The 17,036-nt window shown below is 44.2% G+C and overlaps 1 protein-coding gene across 1 annotated transcript in view; it reads right to left on the bottom strand.

Annotated features, from left to right (window-relative positions):
- cfap54 (cilia and flagella associated protein 54) overlaps positions 1–17,036 on the bottom strand; it is a 343,797-nt gene that overhangs the window by 126,275 nt on the left and 200,486 nt on the right. Inside the window, exon 40 of the mRNA XM_033039312.1 lies at positions 7,862–8,012. Coding sequence (XP_032895203.1) covers positions 7,862–8,012 — 151 coding nt within the window. The remainder of the gene's footprint in view (positions 1–7,861; positions 8,013–17,036) is intronic.

Consider the following 17,036-nt stretch of genomic DNA (forward strand, 5'->3'; position numbering starts at 1 on the left):
CTATCTATCTATCTATCTATCTATCTATCTATCTATCTATCTATCTATCTATCTATCTATCTATCTATCTATCTATCTATCTATCTATCTATCTATCTATCTATCTATCTATCTATCTATCTATCTATCTATCTATCTATCTATCTATCTATCTATCTATCTATCTATCTATCTATCTATCTATCTATCTATCTATCTATCTATCTATCTATCTATCTATCTATCTATCTATCTATCTAGCTATCTATCTATCTATCTATCTATCTATCTATCTATCTATCTATCTATCTATCTATCTATCTATCTATCTATCTATCTATCTATCTATCTATCTATCTATCTATCTATCTATCTATCTATCTATCTATCTATCTATCTATCTATCTATCTATCTATCTATCTATCTATCTATCTATCTATCTATCTATCTATCTATCTATCTATCTATCTATCTATCTATCTATCTATCTATCTATCTATCTATCTATCTATCTATCTATCTATCTATCTATCTATCTATCTATCTATCTATCTATCTATCTATCTATCTATCTATCTATCTATCTATCTATCTATCTATCTATCTATCTATCTATCTATCTATCTATCTATCTATCTATCTATCTATCTATCTATCTATCTATCTATCTATCTATCTATCTATCTATCTATCTATCTATCTATCTATCTATCTATCTATCTATCTATCTATCTATCTATCTATCTATCTATCTATCTATCTATCTATCTATCTATCTATCTATCTATCTATCTATCTATCTATCTATCTATCTATCTATCTATCTATCTATCTATCTATCTATCTATCTATCTATCTATCTATCTATCTATCTATCTATCTATCTATCTATCTATCTATCTATCTATCTATCTATCTATCTATCTATCTATCTATCTATCTATCTATCTATCTATCTATCTATCTATCTATCTATCTATCTATCTATCTATCTATCTCTAAAACTGATCTTGTTATCTTTCAGTTTGGCGGTCTTCCAATTTTTGCAAAAACGGTTTGCGATAGCGCCACGATTTTTCGCCAGTTCATTCACCGTTCACCTGTGCTGCGATTGCACCAAGTTTCGTTCCGATCGGTTGAATGTCGTAAAAGTTAGCGAGGTTTAAAAATCTTAAAAACCGCCCGTGTGCAGATCGAACTATTCTCCTGCCAGTCAGCGCCGCGCGGATTAGTTTCTTCCCCTGTCACGGTCCGCCCCTTCCTGCGCCATCGCGTCTTTACTGGAGCTGAAGGTTTCCAACCGGACTTTCGGAGGGACCAGAAGCAGCCCAGCCCAGCGCGGGAGACCCAGCCCAGCCCAGTGAGGGAGACCCAGCCCAGCCCGGAGTTGGATATGTCACCGATGTCGCCAAACGAAAAGCGGAGACTCTGATCCTTGCGGAGGAGAAGGAGCAGAGACCAGCGCCCGCTGTGAGTCCCCATCGCACCGTCAATTCCAGCCACTATCCCTCTGCTGCCCCTCGCTGGCTCCTCCCCCTCCTCCATGATTCCCCCCTCTCCCCCATTATTCTTTCCCCGTGTTTTCTCTGAGCTCACTCCCCCTTCGCCCACACACCCCTCCCCCCACAAGCCCCTCTGCCCAAAAACCCTCTGCCCCTCCCCCCACACACACCCCTCACACACCTCACCGGCCACACACCCCAGCCCCCACAACTTCCCCCCCACACACCACCCCTCCCAGACACACCCACGCCCCACAACCCCCCCTCCTCTATAACCCCCCCTCCCCCACAACTCCCCCTCCCCACAACCCCCCCTCCGCCACAACCCCCCCTCCGCCACAACCCCCCATTTGCCACAACCCCCCCTCCGCCACAACCCCCCCTCCGCCACAACCCCCCCTCCGCCACAACCCCCCATTTGCCACAACCTCCCGTCTGACACACCACCCCCTCCCCCCCTCCTACACCTCCCCGTCCACACACACCCCTCCTCCCCTCCCGCCCCACACCCCCCTGCCACACACCCCACTTCCCTCGCCCCCTCCCCTCCCATACATGAAGAGGAGGGGGAGGGAGTGCTCAGGGATGAGGGGAAATGAGCCGCGCCTGCGCAATTAGGGGCTATGGGCGAGTGGCAGAATATTGCGTTGGTGGAACCGTTGCATTAGGGGGAACGGGTGAGTGGTGGAATATTGCGTTGAGGAATGTGTTGTGGGGCCAGGCCTCCCGTGTGACTGGGACACAATGGGTCCCACTTCGTCTAGTTTAAAAAAAAAAATGTAATTACTACATCTCAGATTTTGATTAAAATTACTGTACTGTATTATCTCACATGTCGAAGTCACTGGTGTGAATACAAATTTACTATGCCTTATAGTTTTTGAGTTATGGGGGGATGAATATTAGAGAAATATTACATACATGCATGATGCATCATAGAATGACGAAATAAAACGAAAAGACCAGTCAATATAATCTTTTATTTTAAACACCTATTAGAATGCATACTAAATGAAGCACATTTTACAAAATACCCTTTTTTCTGTTTTTTCTAGCAACATATTCATATACAATTTTGTCATGAGAGCTTCCTTCCAATGTCATTTTCTAGAGACAATATGTATAAAGAATTTAAGCACTCTTCAGTCATGGTAGACCAAAATTTGTTCTTTATGAAGGATAGCTTTGAAAAATTTGTTTCTGCTTCACAGCTTGTGATAGGCATTGTCAAGTACAGCTTAAGCGCAGCAGTAATATTGGGGAACACTTCAATTAGGTGTTGCTCACAAATAAGATGAAGAACTTCTGCGCATTACATTTTAGATGACGTGTTTTATTCTGGGATTTCCTGAAGTGCAAATATTCTTTGAACTGATAACACTTGTTTACTAATTTGTGGTCAATATCAATTTTGTAATACAATATTATAAGTTTAATACTGTCCTCATCAATTTCAGAATTGTTCACCAATTCTGAGAGGAACATTTTCGCAATCTGCTCATATCAGATTCAGATTCAGGTTCAATTTTATTGTCATTGTCAGTGTACAGTACAGAGACAACGAAATGCAGTTAGCATCTCCCTAGAAGAGCGACATAAATATGAGCAATAAATAAATCTATTTACGTGCATGCAGTACGGTGGGAGGAGTGTCCGGGGGGGGGGGGGGGGGGGGGGTGATTGGCAATCACCGAGGTACGGTGTTGAGTAGTGTAACAGCCGCAGGGAAGAAGCTGTTCCTGGACCTACTGGTCCGGCAACGGAGAGACCTGTAGCGCCTCCCGGATGGTAGGAGGGTAAACAGTCTGTGGTTGGGGTGAGAGCAGTCCTTGGCGATGCTGAGCGTACTTCGCAGACAACGCTTTGAACACTCAGTGGAGGGGAATGAGGAACCGGTGATGTGTTGGGCAGTTTTCACCACCCTCTGCAGTGCTTTCCGGTCGGAGGCAGAGCAGTTGCCATACCATACTGTGATACAGTTGGTAAGGATGCTCTCGATGGTGCAGCGGTAGAAGTTCACCAGAATCTGAAGAGACAGATGGACCTTGCGTAACTGGATTATCAAGCAGTCATAGAGTTGATAGAGAGCTTCTATCCTAAATTTGCCAGCTCCTCTCAAAGATGCAATACCACTTGTTCCATCTGAAAATGTCCTTGTAACAATGCGTTTGGAAGCATCAGCATAACTTGAGGTGATATCTTCACACAAACCATTTGCTTCTGATTCATAGTGTGCAATCCTATCAGCTGAATTTTCTCTGAGTTCTTTAACAAACGAAAGTAAAGATGATAGCAGAAGATAAACTTCAAATTTCCATCACTGGTTATACTTAAGCTCTTCAGAGAAAAATCTTGAGAGAAAAATCTAGATTGCCCTGTGTGTTTAAAATTCCCCCCCATCTTCGTGGAGATCCAGAAAAGAAAACATACAGCTCCTGAAAAATGCCAAAATAGTCAACAACTTTTAGGTCTACTTTCTGAGAAAGGGATTTTTTCAAGATTTACTAGACCAAGTGGGACCCGTTGGGTCCTGTCACAAGGGAGGCCTGGTCCCCCAACGTAATCCGTTCCCCAACGCAATATTCCACCATTCACCCATAGCCGACAACTGTGCAGGGGCTGCTCATTTCACCTTGTGCAACCTCCCTCATTTGTAAACTTAAAAAAAAATTATTTGCACTTGCTCGCTAGCAGAACTCAATGTACTGTGACTTTAAAAAAATGCATTTGCACTTGCTAGGGCAAGCAGGACTCAGTGTACTTGGATAGCAACAATGTTGCAAGCAGGACTACAATCCCATTGTGATGTCACAACTGTAAGCACAGGGAAAAAGCAGTTTTTTTTCCCCAGTCTTTTCAGATTTTTGAACATTTTGATTAATAACTCGAGAAATAATGCATGAATTTTTCAAATAAGGCGATTTTTGACCACGGGATAAATCTCTACCGGGATATGTAAACATTTTACCGTTATAACGTCGTTTTTTCGAGAAGATGTGATCGCACACAAGCAGATAAATACATAAACACACATCCAAGATCAGAGTTTTATAGTTATAAGGATAATAAATAAGCTAAATAAGCTAAACTAGGTTAAGTTCAAGCTAGCCTACACTAGGCTAGACCAAGTTAGGCAAGACTAGGCCACCAAAACTCATAGGCAAAAGTAATGTAACACAATGTTACCATTATTTGAACACTTTTCATAATAAACATCTGTAATTTAACACAAATTCACCATTTTATTACTTTTTCATAAATACTTGTAATATAGTCTTAGCCCAGTCTATGCGGTCATAGCCTACCTTCCGTTCACCTCTTCATAAAACCAATAGGCTTAGGTTAATCTAACACTATTTCACCTTTATCACTTACCTTACTTTTCTAAATATAACATTTATTTTTGCGAAGGGGTAATTAAAATATTGTATTCTTATGAACACTTTAATGAAAAGATCGCTGTCACAAGTGAAGTCACGAATTGATAATCATGTGATTTCACGTTAGCATTGTGATTGCCTTTTCAACAGCTCCCCTTTTTTGTTACGACATGTCATCTACTGTTTGTATCTACCAAAGAAGATATTTTTATTACCTTTTAATTTTTACTGTTTTCTAATTTACCTATTTTAATTTTAATGTATGTATTTTAATTTTACCTGTGGGTGAAATTATTATTATTTATTATAATAGTATTATATGTTTAGTATATTTTAAGGTTTTATAAGATTATTGTGTAAATAAAAAGTTACCAAAATGTTGTCCTTTACAATGACCGCAATTTTTTCGATTACGGCTAGCCTAAGATAAATAATTTTAATTAAAGTTTTAATTTCCGTCATAAATGTTAGTGTTTTAAATGATTTATAATTATTTTATATTAAATATATTTAGAATGAAACATCCTTAATTATTTAAAAAAAAAACCTTCTCATACAGTAGACCCAAAATTTTTAAGCATTGTGGACTAAAGTCGCTTCTGGGACTCCTCCAGTTTCCTCTGGGTGCTCCAGTTTTCTCCCACTCTCCAAAGATGCGCAAGTTTGTAGTTTAACTGTAGGTTAATTGGCTTCTGTAAAAATTGTACCAAATGTGGAGGATAGAACAAATATAGGGGGTGATCACTGGTTGGTGCAGACACAGTGGGCCAAAGGGCATGTTTCCACACTGTACCTCGAAGCTAAACTAAACTACTGAACACTACAAATACCAACTAAAATTCGAATGATGAACTGTTTTGGTTTCACTGGGACTTTGGGCTTTGTTTTGTTTTGCACTATTATTTTACTACAATTGAATTCTTTTTGTTTGTTTTATTACTAAGTTATCTATTGATATTTGCAGACCTATTATACTGCTGCAACTCAGAATTTCATTGCTCCGTTTCAGTATAATATGACAATTAAACACTCTTGACTTTTGCTTTTGTTTTAGAACTCTGAATAAGGTCACTGGCCAAACATCTCCTTTTTCTTGGTTTTATGCAAGGTAGAGTAAAGGGCCTGTCCCACTTACGCAATTTTTTTCGGCGACGGCCAACACCCGTCATAGTCGCTGCAGGTCGCCGAATATTTTCAACATGTTGAAAATCCAGCGGCGACCAGAGAAAGGTACAACTCTTTGGGCGACTACTCACGACCATACAGGCGTCACCCCGTGACATGTCACAGTCTCCTCAACCAACCAGACTAGCTATGTGGGAAAAGAAACGCAGTGAAAGCAACCACTACGTAAAGATGCCAATCCCAACTAAGGAACAGCTGCCACCAGGTCACAGGTGTGACTGGAAGACCTGGAAGTCCCTCAATAGGACATTTCCGGAGGAGGCGCTGTCCTGAACGGCTGCCTGTCCTGCAGCTGTCCGTTTTTTTCCCTTCTTTTTTATTATTTATAGTACGTTGAGTGTGTAGTCAGGGGGCCTAATCTTTTTATGTGTGGGGGGTGGTGGGGGGGAAGGGGGAAACTGATTTTCGAGTCCCTACCTGGTCGGAGGGGTTGCCTTCCTCCGAGCAGCGACTTCGACCTGTCCTTGCGGCCTACCAGCGGGTCCTGGAGCGACGTTTCTCTGAGGGGACCTGGCCAGAACATCGGCTTTGGCGGCGGCGCAGCGCTGGAGCGCTATTGCAGAGCGGGCGATGCCTTTCCTGGGTCGCCGCGCTGGAACTCCAGTAAGCTGGGACCGCCGATAAGAACATTGTGGAGCCGCGGTTCTGTGGAGCGGCCAGCTGCGACGCTGAACGTTACATCCCGGAGCCTGGGATCTCTTGCTGAGATCGCCAGTGTGCGGAGCTCCGTCCGGCGCGGTCTGTTGGCTTGGAAGCCGCGGTCTCCGGTGGGAAGGCGGCCGTTCCTGGCACCCCCAGCCGCTGGGGGTTCACCATCACCCGGCGAGAACATCGGGCGCCGTGGCGGCGACTGTGGAGGCCTCAATAGGCCCGACTTTGGGTGGACAAGAGGATGGGGACTGGATTTGTGCCTTCCCCCACAGTGGGAATCACTGTGGGGGGATGTTTTTGTGTTGAACTTCTTTTTGAATGCTATGTTGTATTTTTATTAGTGTGCTGCAAGGACATCAGAATTTCCCCTGAATAAGGGGATTAATAAAGTTTAATCTAATCTAATCTAATTTAATAGGCTTCATACCGGGATGGGCTGTTGTAAGACCAATATGAGCAAATGGGGCTATGCAGATGCAGCAGACACAGAATGTGAATGCGGAACATTTATACAATCCATGCCACACCTACTAAAATGCCCACTTCTTGGTGAACAATGCTGCCTGGAAGATCTAGCGGTGGCTGTCCACTGTGCAAGAGGCTGGCCGAACATTTGAAACATAGACGATGGACACGAAAGAAGACAAGTATCTTGTATAATAATGGATTGTCAAAGTTTCCTCAAGTGGCTAGAAAGTCCCTTCAAAAACAGTGCAGCTAGTCTATCGCAATGGATTGGTGGACATTGAAAGCTAAAAACGATTCTCATTAGCGCCTGGCCAAAAGCTAATAGGACGAGTCTTGCCAATTGCAAATCAGGTGGCTCTATAAAATTAAGAATATCCCAACAAACAAAATTGGCAATTTAAATTTCAGTTTGCCCCTTACTCACAGAGGGATGGTGTTTCTCTTGCTTTTACCAAGGTGAACTATTGAGCAATACATGGATGAAATCAACTTTGCAACTGAAGGCTGACTCGATAATCATAGATGCTATTAAGAATTTAATGTCCAGAACCAATGGACCCCAGTAACGATGCAACTGAACCTCTGAAGTAGGATACTGAACTGGCTTGCCAGACATTTACATGCTAAGTAAAATATGCACGAAACATAGCTGAAATATCAAGAAATTGGGCAATTAGAATATGAAAGCAAAATACCTTCCTTTAGTCCCACGCCATATATCTGAGCAGTCAGGGCAGTCACTAGAGCCAAACGACACTTCAGCCACAGACCCATATGCAAACGCTCGCGTGCTTCCACATTATACGTTTCCTGGTGGAAGTTTATATTCATAGGATCCCCGTGTTGCTGAGGGGAAACATTTTCTATTATAATTTTATTTTTGTCAAAATGAAAAAGCTTTTTACATTTATTTTAATCTAAACATGATGGATTGTCAAAGTATCCCCAAGTGCGCCACGGGGTAGCCGAGGCAAGAGCCCCTGCAGGTCGGAGCCCGCGACCGGTGAAGGCTGGAGTCCCCGTGGGTTTGTCTCAACAGAGGCCCGGGAGCCGTTGCAGAGGGAGGAGCGACCTTCGTGTGGTGAGTTAAAAAACCCATCGCAGGGCTTGTCTCAACAGAGGCCCGGGAGCCGTTGCAGAGGGAGGAGCGACCTTCGTGTGGTGAGTTAAAAAACCCATCGCGGGGCTTGTCTCAACAGAGGCCCGGGAGCCGTTGCAGAGGGAGGAGCGACCTTCGTGTGGTGAGTTAAAAAAACCATCGCGGGGCTTGTCTCAACAGAGGCCCGGGAGCCGTTGCAGAGGGAGGAGCGACCTTCGTGTGGTGAGTTAAAAAACCCATCGCGGGGCTTGTCTCAACAGAGGCCCGGGAGCCGTTGCAGAGGGAGGAGCGACCTTCGTGTGGTGAGTTAAAAAACCCATCGCGGGGCTTGTCTCAACAGAGGCCCAGGAGCCGTTGCAGAGGGAGGAGCAACCTTCGTGTGGTGAGTTAAAAAACCCATCGCGGGGCTTGTCTCAACAGAGGCCCAGGAGCCGTTGCAGAGGGAGGAGCGACCTTCGTGTGGTGAGTTAAAAAACCCATCGCGGGGCTTGTCTCAACAGAGGCCCAGGAGCCGTTACAGAGGGAGGAGGAACCAAAATCTGCAACGTTCCATTCGCAGATCACACTTCAAATTAAGGGGGCTGTTGGAAGCCTCTGATTGGTCGAACGGACTAGAGGAAGCAGCCGTTACAGGACTAGAGGAAGCAGCTGATTGGCTTGTATCCCGGGTAAGGCTTTATTGTATTCGGATAAGGGGGAGAATGAGGCCCAGGGCAGTTTACTGTTCTGGATGTCAGATGTGGGAGGTCATGGAGTCTGAGTGCCCTCCAGACGTCCACATCTGCGCCAGGTGCGTCGAGATGGGGCTCCTAAGGGACCGTGTTAGGAACCTGGAACAGCAACTCGATGACCTTTGTCTGCTCAGGGTGAGCGAGGAGGTCATAGATAGGAGTTACAGGGAGGTGGTCACTCCAAGACCACGGGAGACAGAAAACTGGGTCACAGTTAGGAAGGGCAACGGGCAGAGGCAGGGACTGGTGAGTACCCCGGTGGCTGTACACCTTGAAAATAAGTACTCATGTTTGAGTAAGGGTGGGGGGGACAGCCTACCTGGGGGCAGCGACAGCGGCCGGGCCTCTGGCATAAAGACCGGTCCTGTTGCTCAGAAGGGTAAGGAAAAGAAGAGGAGGGCAATTGTAATAGGGGACTCTATAGTCAGGGGGTCGGATAGGCGATTCGGTGGACGCAGACAAGACAGCCGGATGGTAGTTTGCCTCCCTGGTGCCAGGGTCAGGGATGTGTCAGAACGGGTCCAAGAAATCCTGAAATGGGAGGGAGAGGAGCCTGAAGTTGTGGTACATATAGGTACCAACGACATAGGTAAAAAAAGAGAAGAGGTCCTGAAAGAAGAATTTAGGGAGTTAGGTAGAGAGTTAAGGAGAAGGACTGCAAAGGTAACAATCTCAGGATTACTGCCTGTGCCACGCGAAAGTGAGAGTAGGAATGGAGCGAGGTGGAGGATAAATGAGTGGATGAGGGACTGGTGCAGTGGGTATGGGTTCAAGTTTCTGGATCATTGGGACCTCTTTTGGGGAAGGTGCGACCTGTACAGAAAGGACGGGTTGCACTTGAACTCGAGGGGGACCAATATCCTGGTGGGGAGATTTGCAAAGGCTACTGGGGAGACTTTAAACTAGTATGGTTGGGGGGGTAGGGACTCAAATTGGGAAAGCTAGCAGTCAGTGTGTGAGGCAGGAGGCAGAGAATGGTAGCACTCTGACCCAAAATGTAGGGGAGAGAGAAGAAAAAGACAATAAACAGAGAATAAGAGAGGGTACACAAAATTGCTGGGGAAACTCAGCGGGTGCAGCAGCATCTATGGAGCGAAGGAAATGGGCGACGTTTCGGGCCGAAACCCTTCTTCAGAGAGGATGGGTTTCTTAAATGTGTATATTTTAATGCTAGGAGCATTGTAAGAAAGGTGGATGAACTTAGAGCCTGGATTGACACCTGGAAGTATGATGTTGTGGCAATCAGTGAAACATGGTTGCAGGAGGGCTGTGATTGGAAACTAAATATTCCAGGATTTCGTTGCTTCAGGTGTGATAGAATTGGAGGGGCAAGAGGTGGAGGTGTTGCATTGCTTATCAGGGAAGATATTACAGCAGTGCTTTGGCAGGATAGATTAGAGGGCTCGTCTAGGGAGGCTATTTGGGTGGAACTGAGAAATGGGAAAGGGGTAGCAACACTTATAGGGGTGTATTATATACCGCCAAATGGGGAGCGAGAATTGGAAGAGCAAATATGTAAGGAGATTGCAGATATTAGTAGTAAGCACAAGGTAGTGATTGTGGGAGATTTCAATTTTCCACACATAGACTGGGAAACACATTCTGTAAATGGGCTGGATGGGTTGGAGTTTGTAAAATGTGTGCAGGATAGTTTTTTGCAGCAATACATAGAAGTACCTACTAGAGAAGGGGCGGTGCTGGACCTCCTGTTAGGAAATGAGATGGGTCAGGTGGCAGAGGTATGCGTTGGGGAACAGTTCGGGACCAGTGATCACAATACCATTAGTTTCAATATAATTATGGAGAGGGTCAGAACTGGACCTAGGGTTGAGATTTTTGATTGTAGAAAGGCTAACTTTGAGGAGATGCGAAAGGATTTAAAAGGAGTAAATTGGGACATTTTGTTTTATGGGAAAGATGTGGAAGAGAAATGGAGTACATTTAAAGGTGAAATTTTAAGAGTACAGAATCTTTATGTCCCTGTTCGGCTGAAAGGAAATAGTAAAAATCGGAAAGAGCCATGGTTTTCAAGGGAAATTGGACACTTGGTTCGGAAAAAGAGGGAGATCTACAATAATTATAGGCAGCATGGAGCAAATGAGGTGCTTGAGGAGTATAAAGTATGTAAAAAGAATCTTAAGAAAGAAATTAGAAAAGCTAAAAGAAGATATGAGGTTGCTTTGGCAAGTAAGGTGAAAGTAAACCCAAAGGGTTTCTACAGCTATATTAATAGCAAAAGGATAACGAGGGATAAAATTGGTCCATTAGAGAGTCAGAGTGGACAGCTATCTGCAGAGCCAAAAGGGATGGGGGAGATATTGAACAATTTTTTTTCTTCGGTATTCACCAAGGAGAAGGATATTAAATTATGTGAGGTAAGGGAAACAAGTAGAGTAGCTATGGAAACTATGAGATTCAAAGAAGAGGAAGTACTGACACTTTTGAGAAATATAAAAGTGGATAAGTCTCCAGGTCTGGACAGGATATTCCCTAGGACATTGAGGGAAGTTAGTGTAGAAATAGCAGGGGCTATGACAGAAATATTTCAAATGTCATTAGAAACGGGAATAGTGCCGGAGGATTGGCGTACTGCGCATGTTGTTCCATTGTTTAAAAAGGGGTCTAAGAGTAAACCTAGCAATTATAGACCTGTTAGTTTGACGTCAGTGGTGGGCAAATTAATGGAAAGGATACTTAGAGATTATATATATAAGCATCTGGATAAACAGGGTCTGATTAGGAACAGTCAACATGGATTTGTGCCTGGAAGGTCATGTTTGACTAATCTTCTTGAATTTTTTGAAGAGGTTACTCGGGAAATTGATGAGGGTAAAGCAGTGGATGTTGTATATATAGACTTCAGTAAGGCCTTTGACAAGGTTCCTCATGGAAGGTTGGTTAAGAAGGTTCAATGGTTGGGTATTAATGGTGGAGTAGCAAGATGGATTCAACAGTGGCTGAATGGGAGGTGCCAGAGAGTAATGGTGGACGGTTGTTTGTCAGGTTGGAGGCCAGTGACTAGTGGGGTGCCACAGGGATCTGTGTTGGGTCCACTGTTGTTTGTCATGTACATCAATGATCTGGATGATGGTGTGGTAAATTGGATTAGTAAGTATGCAGATGATACTAAGATAGGTGGGGTTGTGGATAATGAAGTAGATTTTCAAAGTCTACAGAGAGATTTATGCCAGTTGGAAGAGTGGACTGAAAGATGGCAGATGGAGTTTAATGCTGATAAGTGTGAGGTGCTACATCTTGGCAGGACAAATCAAAATAGGACGTACATGGTAAATGGTAGGGAATTGAAGAATGCAGGTGAACAGAGGGATCTGGGAATAACTGTGCACAGTTCCCTGAAAGTGGAATCTCATGTAGATAGAGTGGTAAAGAAAGCTTTTGGTGTGCTGGCCTTTATAAATCAGAGCACTGAGTATAGAAGTTGGGATGTAATGTTAAAATTGTGCAAGGCATTGGTGAGGCCAATTCTGGAGTATAGGGTACAATTTTGGTCGCCTAATTATAGGAAGGATGTCAACAAAATAGAGAGAGTACAGAGGAGATTTACTAGAATGTTGCCTGGGTTTCAGCAACTAAGTTACAGAGAAAGGTTGAACAAGTTAGGGCTTTATTCTTTGGAGCGCAGAAGGTTAAGGGGGGACTTGATAGAGGTCTTTAAAATGATGAGAGGGATAGACAGAGTCGACGTGGATAAGCTTTTCCCACTGAGAGTAGGGAAGATTCAAACAAGGGGACATGACTTAAGAATTAAGGGACAGAAGTTTAGGGGTAACATGAGGGGGAACTTCTTTACTCAGAGAGTGGTGGCTGTGTGGAATGAGCTTACAGTGAAGGTGGTGGAGGCAGGTTCGTTTTTATCATTTAAAAATAAATTGGATAGTTATAGAAACATAGAAACATAGAAATTAGGTGCAGGAGTAGGCCATTCGGCCCTTCGAGCCTGCACCGCCATTCAATATGATCATGGCTGATCCTCCAACTCAGTATCCCGTACTTGCCTTCTCTCCATACCCTCTGATACCCTTAGCCACAAGGGCCACATCTAACTCCCTCTTAAATATAGCCAATGAACTGGCCTCGACTACCCTCTGTGGCAGGGAGTTCCAGAGATTCACCACTCTCTGTGTGAAAAAAGTTCTTCTCATCTCGGTTTTAAAGGATTTCCCCCTTATCCTTAAGCTGTGACCCCTTGTCCTGGACTTCCCCAACATCGGGAGCAATCTTCCTGCATCTAGCCTGTCCAACCCCTTAAGAATTTTGTAAGTTTCTATAAGATCCCCTCTCAATCTCCTAAATTCTAGAGAGTATAAACCAAGTCTATCCAGTCTTTCTTCATAAGACAGTCCTGACATCCCAGGAATCAGTCTGGTGAACCTTCTCTGCACTCCCTCTATGGCAATAATGTCCTTCCTCAGATTTGGAGACCAAAACTGTACGCAATACTCCAGGTGTGGTCTCACCAAGACCCTGTACAACTGCAGTAGAACCTCCCTGCTCCTATACTCAAATCCTTTTGCTATGAAAGCTAACATACCATTCGCTTTCTTCACTGCCTGCTGCACCTGCATGCCCACTTTCAATGACTGGTGTACCATGACACCCAGGTCTCGCTGCATCTCCCCTTTTCCTAGTCGGCCACCATTTAGATAATATTCTGCTTTCCTGTTTTTGCCACCAAAATGGATAACCTCACATTTATCCACATTATACTGCATCTGCCAAACATTTGCCCACTCACCCAGCCTATCCAAGTCACCTTGCAGTCTCCTAGCATCCTCCTCACAGCTAACACTGCCCCCCAGCTTAGTGTCATCCGCAAACTTGGAGATATTGCCTTCAATTCCCTCATCCAGATCATTAATATATATTGTAAATAGCTGGGGTCCCAGCACTGAGCCTTGCGGTACCCCACTAGTCACTGCCTGCCATTGTGAAAAGGACCCGTTTACTCCTACTCTTTGCTTCCTGTTTGCCAGCCAGTTCTCTATTCACATCAATACTGAACCCCCAATGCCGTGTGCTTTAAGTTTGTAAACTAATCTCTTATGTGGGACCTTGTCGAAAACCTTCTGGAAGTCCAGATACACCACATCCACTGGTTCTCCCCTATCCACGCTACTAGTTACATCCTCGAAAAATTCTATAAGATTCGTCAGACATGATTTACCTTTTGTAAATCCATGCTGACTTTGTCCAATGATTTCACCACTTTCCAAATGTGCTGCTATCCCATCTTTAATAACTGACTCTAGCAGTTTCCCCACTACCGATGTTAGACTAACTGGTCTGTAATTCCCCGTTTTCTCTCTCCCTCCTTTCTTAAAAAGTGGGGTTACGTTTGCTACCCGCCAATCCTCAGGAACTACTCCAGAATCTAAAGAGTTTTGAAAGATTATTACTAATGCATCCACTATTTCTGGAGCTACTTCCTTAAGTACTCTGGGATGCAGCTTATCTGGCCCTGGGGATTTATCGGCCTTTAATCCATTTAATTTACCCAACACCACTTCCCGGCTAACCTGGATTTCACTCAATTCCTCCAACTCCTTTGACCCGTGGTCCCCTGCTATTTCCGGCAGATTATTTATGTCTTCCTTAGTGAAGACGGAACCAAAGTAGTTATTCAATTGGTCCGCCATATCCTTGTTCCCCGTGATCAACTCACCTGTTTCTGACTGCAATGGTCGGGAAAGGAATGGAGGGTTATGGTCTGAGCGCAGGTATATGGGACTAGGGGAGAATACGTGTTCGGCATGGACTAGAAGGGCCGAGATGGCCTGTTTCCGTGCTGTAATTGTTATATGGTTATATGGGTTGGAGCCCATGGCCGAGGTGGAGCCCACGTGCTGAGAGTCAATGGAGCTATGCGACTGGGGTCTGTGTCGGCGCCACGCAGGCGTCCGGAGAGAACCTGGCAGTGATAGTGAAGAGGTTGGTGCGGCAGTCGATGGGGGCGCCGGCCGATGGACGAGGACAGACACATGGAAGTGAGAATGCCTCTGTCGAGGGAAGAAACAAAGGAGGACATGCGTGGGGGAGGAGGAGAACATAGAAAAACTGTGCAGTCAAGCACCCATAGTCAGGATCAAACCCAGGTCTCTGGCGTTGTAAGGCATTAGCCTACTGCTACGCCACCGTGACACCCGTCTATGATTCTATGACTCCAAGCCCAGTCCTCTTCCAAGGACAGAAAAATGGTGCTATAAAATGTTTGGATGAAGCAATGTTGCGAAGTGCTCTAGAGTTCTTCTGGAAAAGCATAGGAATGAAGAGATATGGACCATGTGAAAGCAGATGAGATTGGTTTATCTTGGCATTATGTTCGGCACAGACATTGTGGGCCAAAAGGCCTGTTCCGGAGCTGAATGTACTATGCTCTATGATGCTTATTTCTGTACTAATAAACAAACCTGGCGCAAAACTGTGCAACCAACTCTGTCCATTCACTGTCACGCAAGTAGCAAACAATGCGCTAAGTCATGAACCAAATGTGAATTAAAAGCATCCCCACCAGGATTTCAATGTTTTTATTCCTTATTGATATCACCGCAATTTTTTGATAAGGTTGCTAATATGAAGCAGTCGAATGCACATTTTAATTAGCAGACAGCAGCCATTATGTCAAATGCAGACAGCTGCATGAAGAAGCATATTATCTGGAGAGAAAAGCAGTGGTAAAGCAGTGTTGGGTGGCAGCATTCCGAACAAAGCTATCGGAAAATGCAGAGCTCACAGTGTTTACCTATTCCTTTTCTCCACAGATGTTGTCTGACCCGCAGAGTTACTCCAACATTTTATGTCTATCTTAAGTGATAGGTGGTTACAGGTTATAGACTGGAGAAGGTAGTGACAAAAGCTATATATGAAGATAAAAGAAAGTCAAATAAGGACAGAAAAATAATTCAATGTAAAGTCAGAGGGAGAGATATGGGAGGAAGGGGACAGGAGAGAGAGAAAAGAAAGTGGATAAAAACAAAATGGGGTACTCTGAGATATGCTGAAGGTGGATGGAAAAGGAATAGGATAAGGCAGGTGGGAGTAGAAATGTGTGCACATCCTTAGGGGGGGGCATAAGGGGTGGCAAGGAAGGTAGGGTAGTGGAGTATTAATTGAAATTGGGAAATTCAATGTTCATACCATTGGGAATTGGGTTGGAGGCTACCCAGGTAGAATATGAAGTGCTGTTCTAGTTTGATAGTGGCTTCACTGGCAGTGGAGGGGGTCAAGGATAGAAAGGTCTGAATGGGAATGGGAAAGATAGTTGACAAGTTGGTTTCCTGAAAGTTTGTACAGTTGTAACTTTGACGTTAAACCTTCGAAGAGTATGTAATTTACTGTAAAATGGGCATAATGGGACGTTATTTTGACCTAGACGGTAATAAAAAACGAACTGAAAGGACATACTCTTGTACAACTCCAATTCTAGAAAAAGTCTAATGCAACTGATCTCAGAATGCTAGATGCCAGTCACTGCAGCTTTGGTGGGAGTGAAATCCAAATGTGTTGGACAATGAGAAACAGAGCCTTCAGTGTTGGGGCCAGCAAATAACAAGACATATGGGATGTGCCATCAAGGCGAGATCTTTACAGCCATTCTGGTATACTACACCACAGCCCCTGTAGACAGAGCAAAGATTATGGTTTTCCTGACTAAAAGATACAAATTGCTGGAGTAACTCAGCGAGTGTCAGGCAGTATCTTTGCAGAACATGGATATGTGATGTTTCGGGTCAGGATCCTTCTTCAGACTGATAGTGTGGAGAGGGGAGAAAATTGGAAAGTAACAGGGGCAGGACAAACTTCTACAAACATCTCCCTTCCCCCTCCTCTTTCTCTCTCCCCAAACACTCCCACCCCCCCCCCTTACTTTTTCCTCCACCTCCCTTCCACTGAACCCTGGCTGATATTGAACCAGTCCCCTCCTGCCACCCTATCCCCCCTTCCTCACTAAAAGACAGTTAACAGTTCACAACTTGGCATACGCATATATAAATAAGATCTGGGTTTTCGCCGGGTGCTTCG

Source organism: Amblyraja radiata, chromosome 21, assembly GCF_010909765.2.
Source record: "Amblyraja radiata isolate CabotCenter1 chromosome 21, sAmbRad1.1.pri, whole genome shotgun sequence".
Classification (NCBI taxonomy): Eukaryota; Metazoa; Chordata; class Chondrichthyes; order Rajiformes; family Rajidae; genus Amblyraja; species Amblyraja radiata.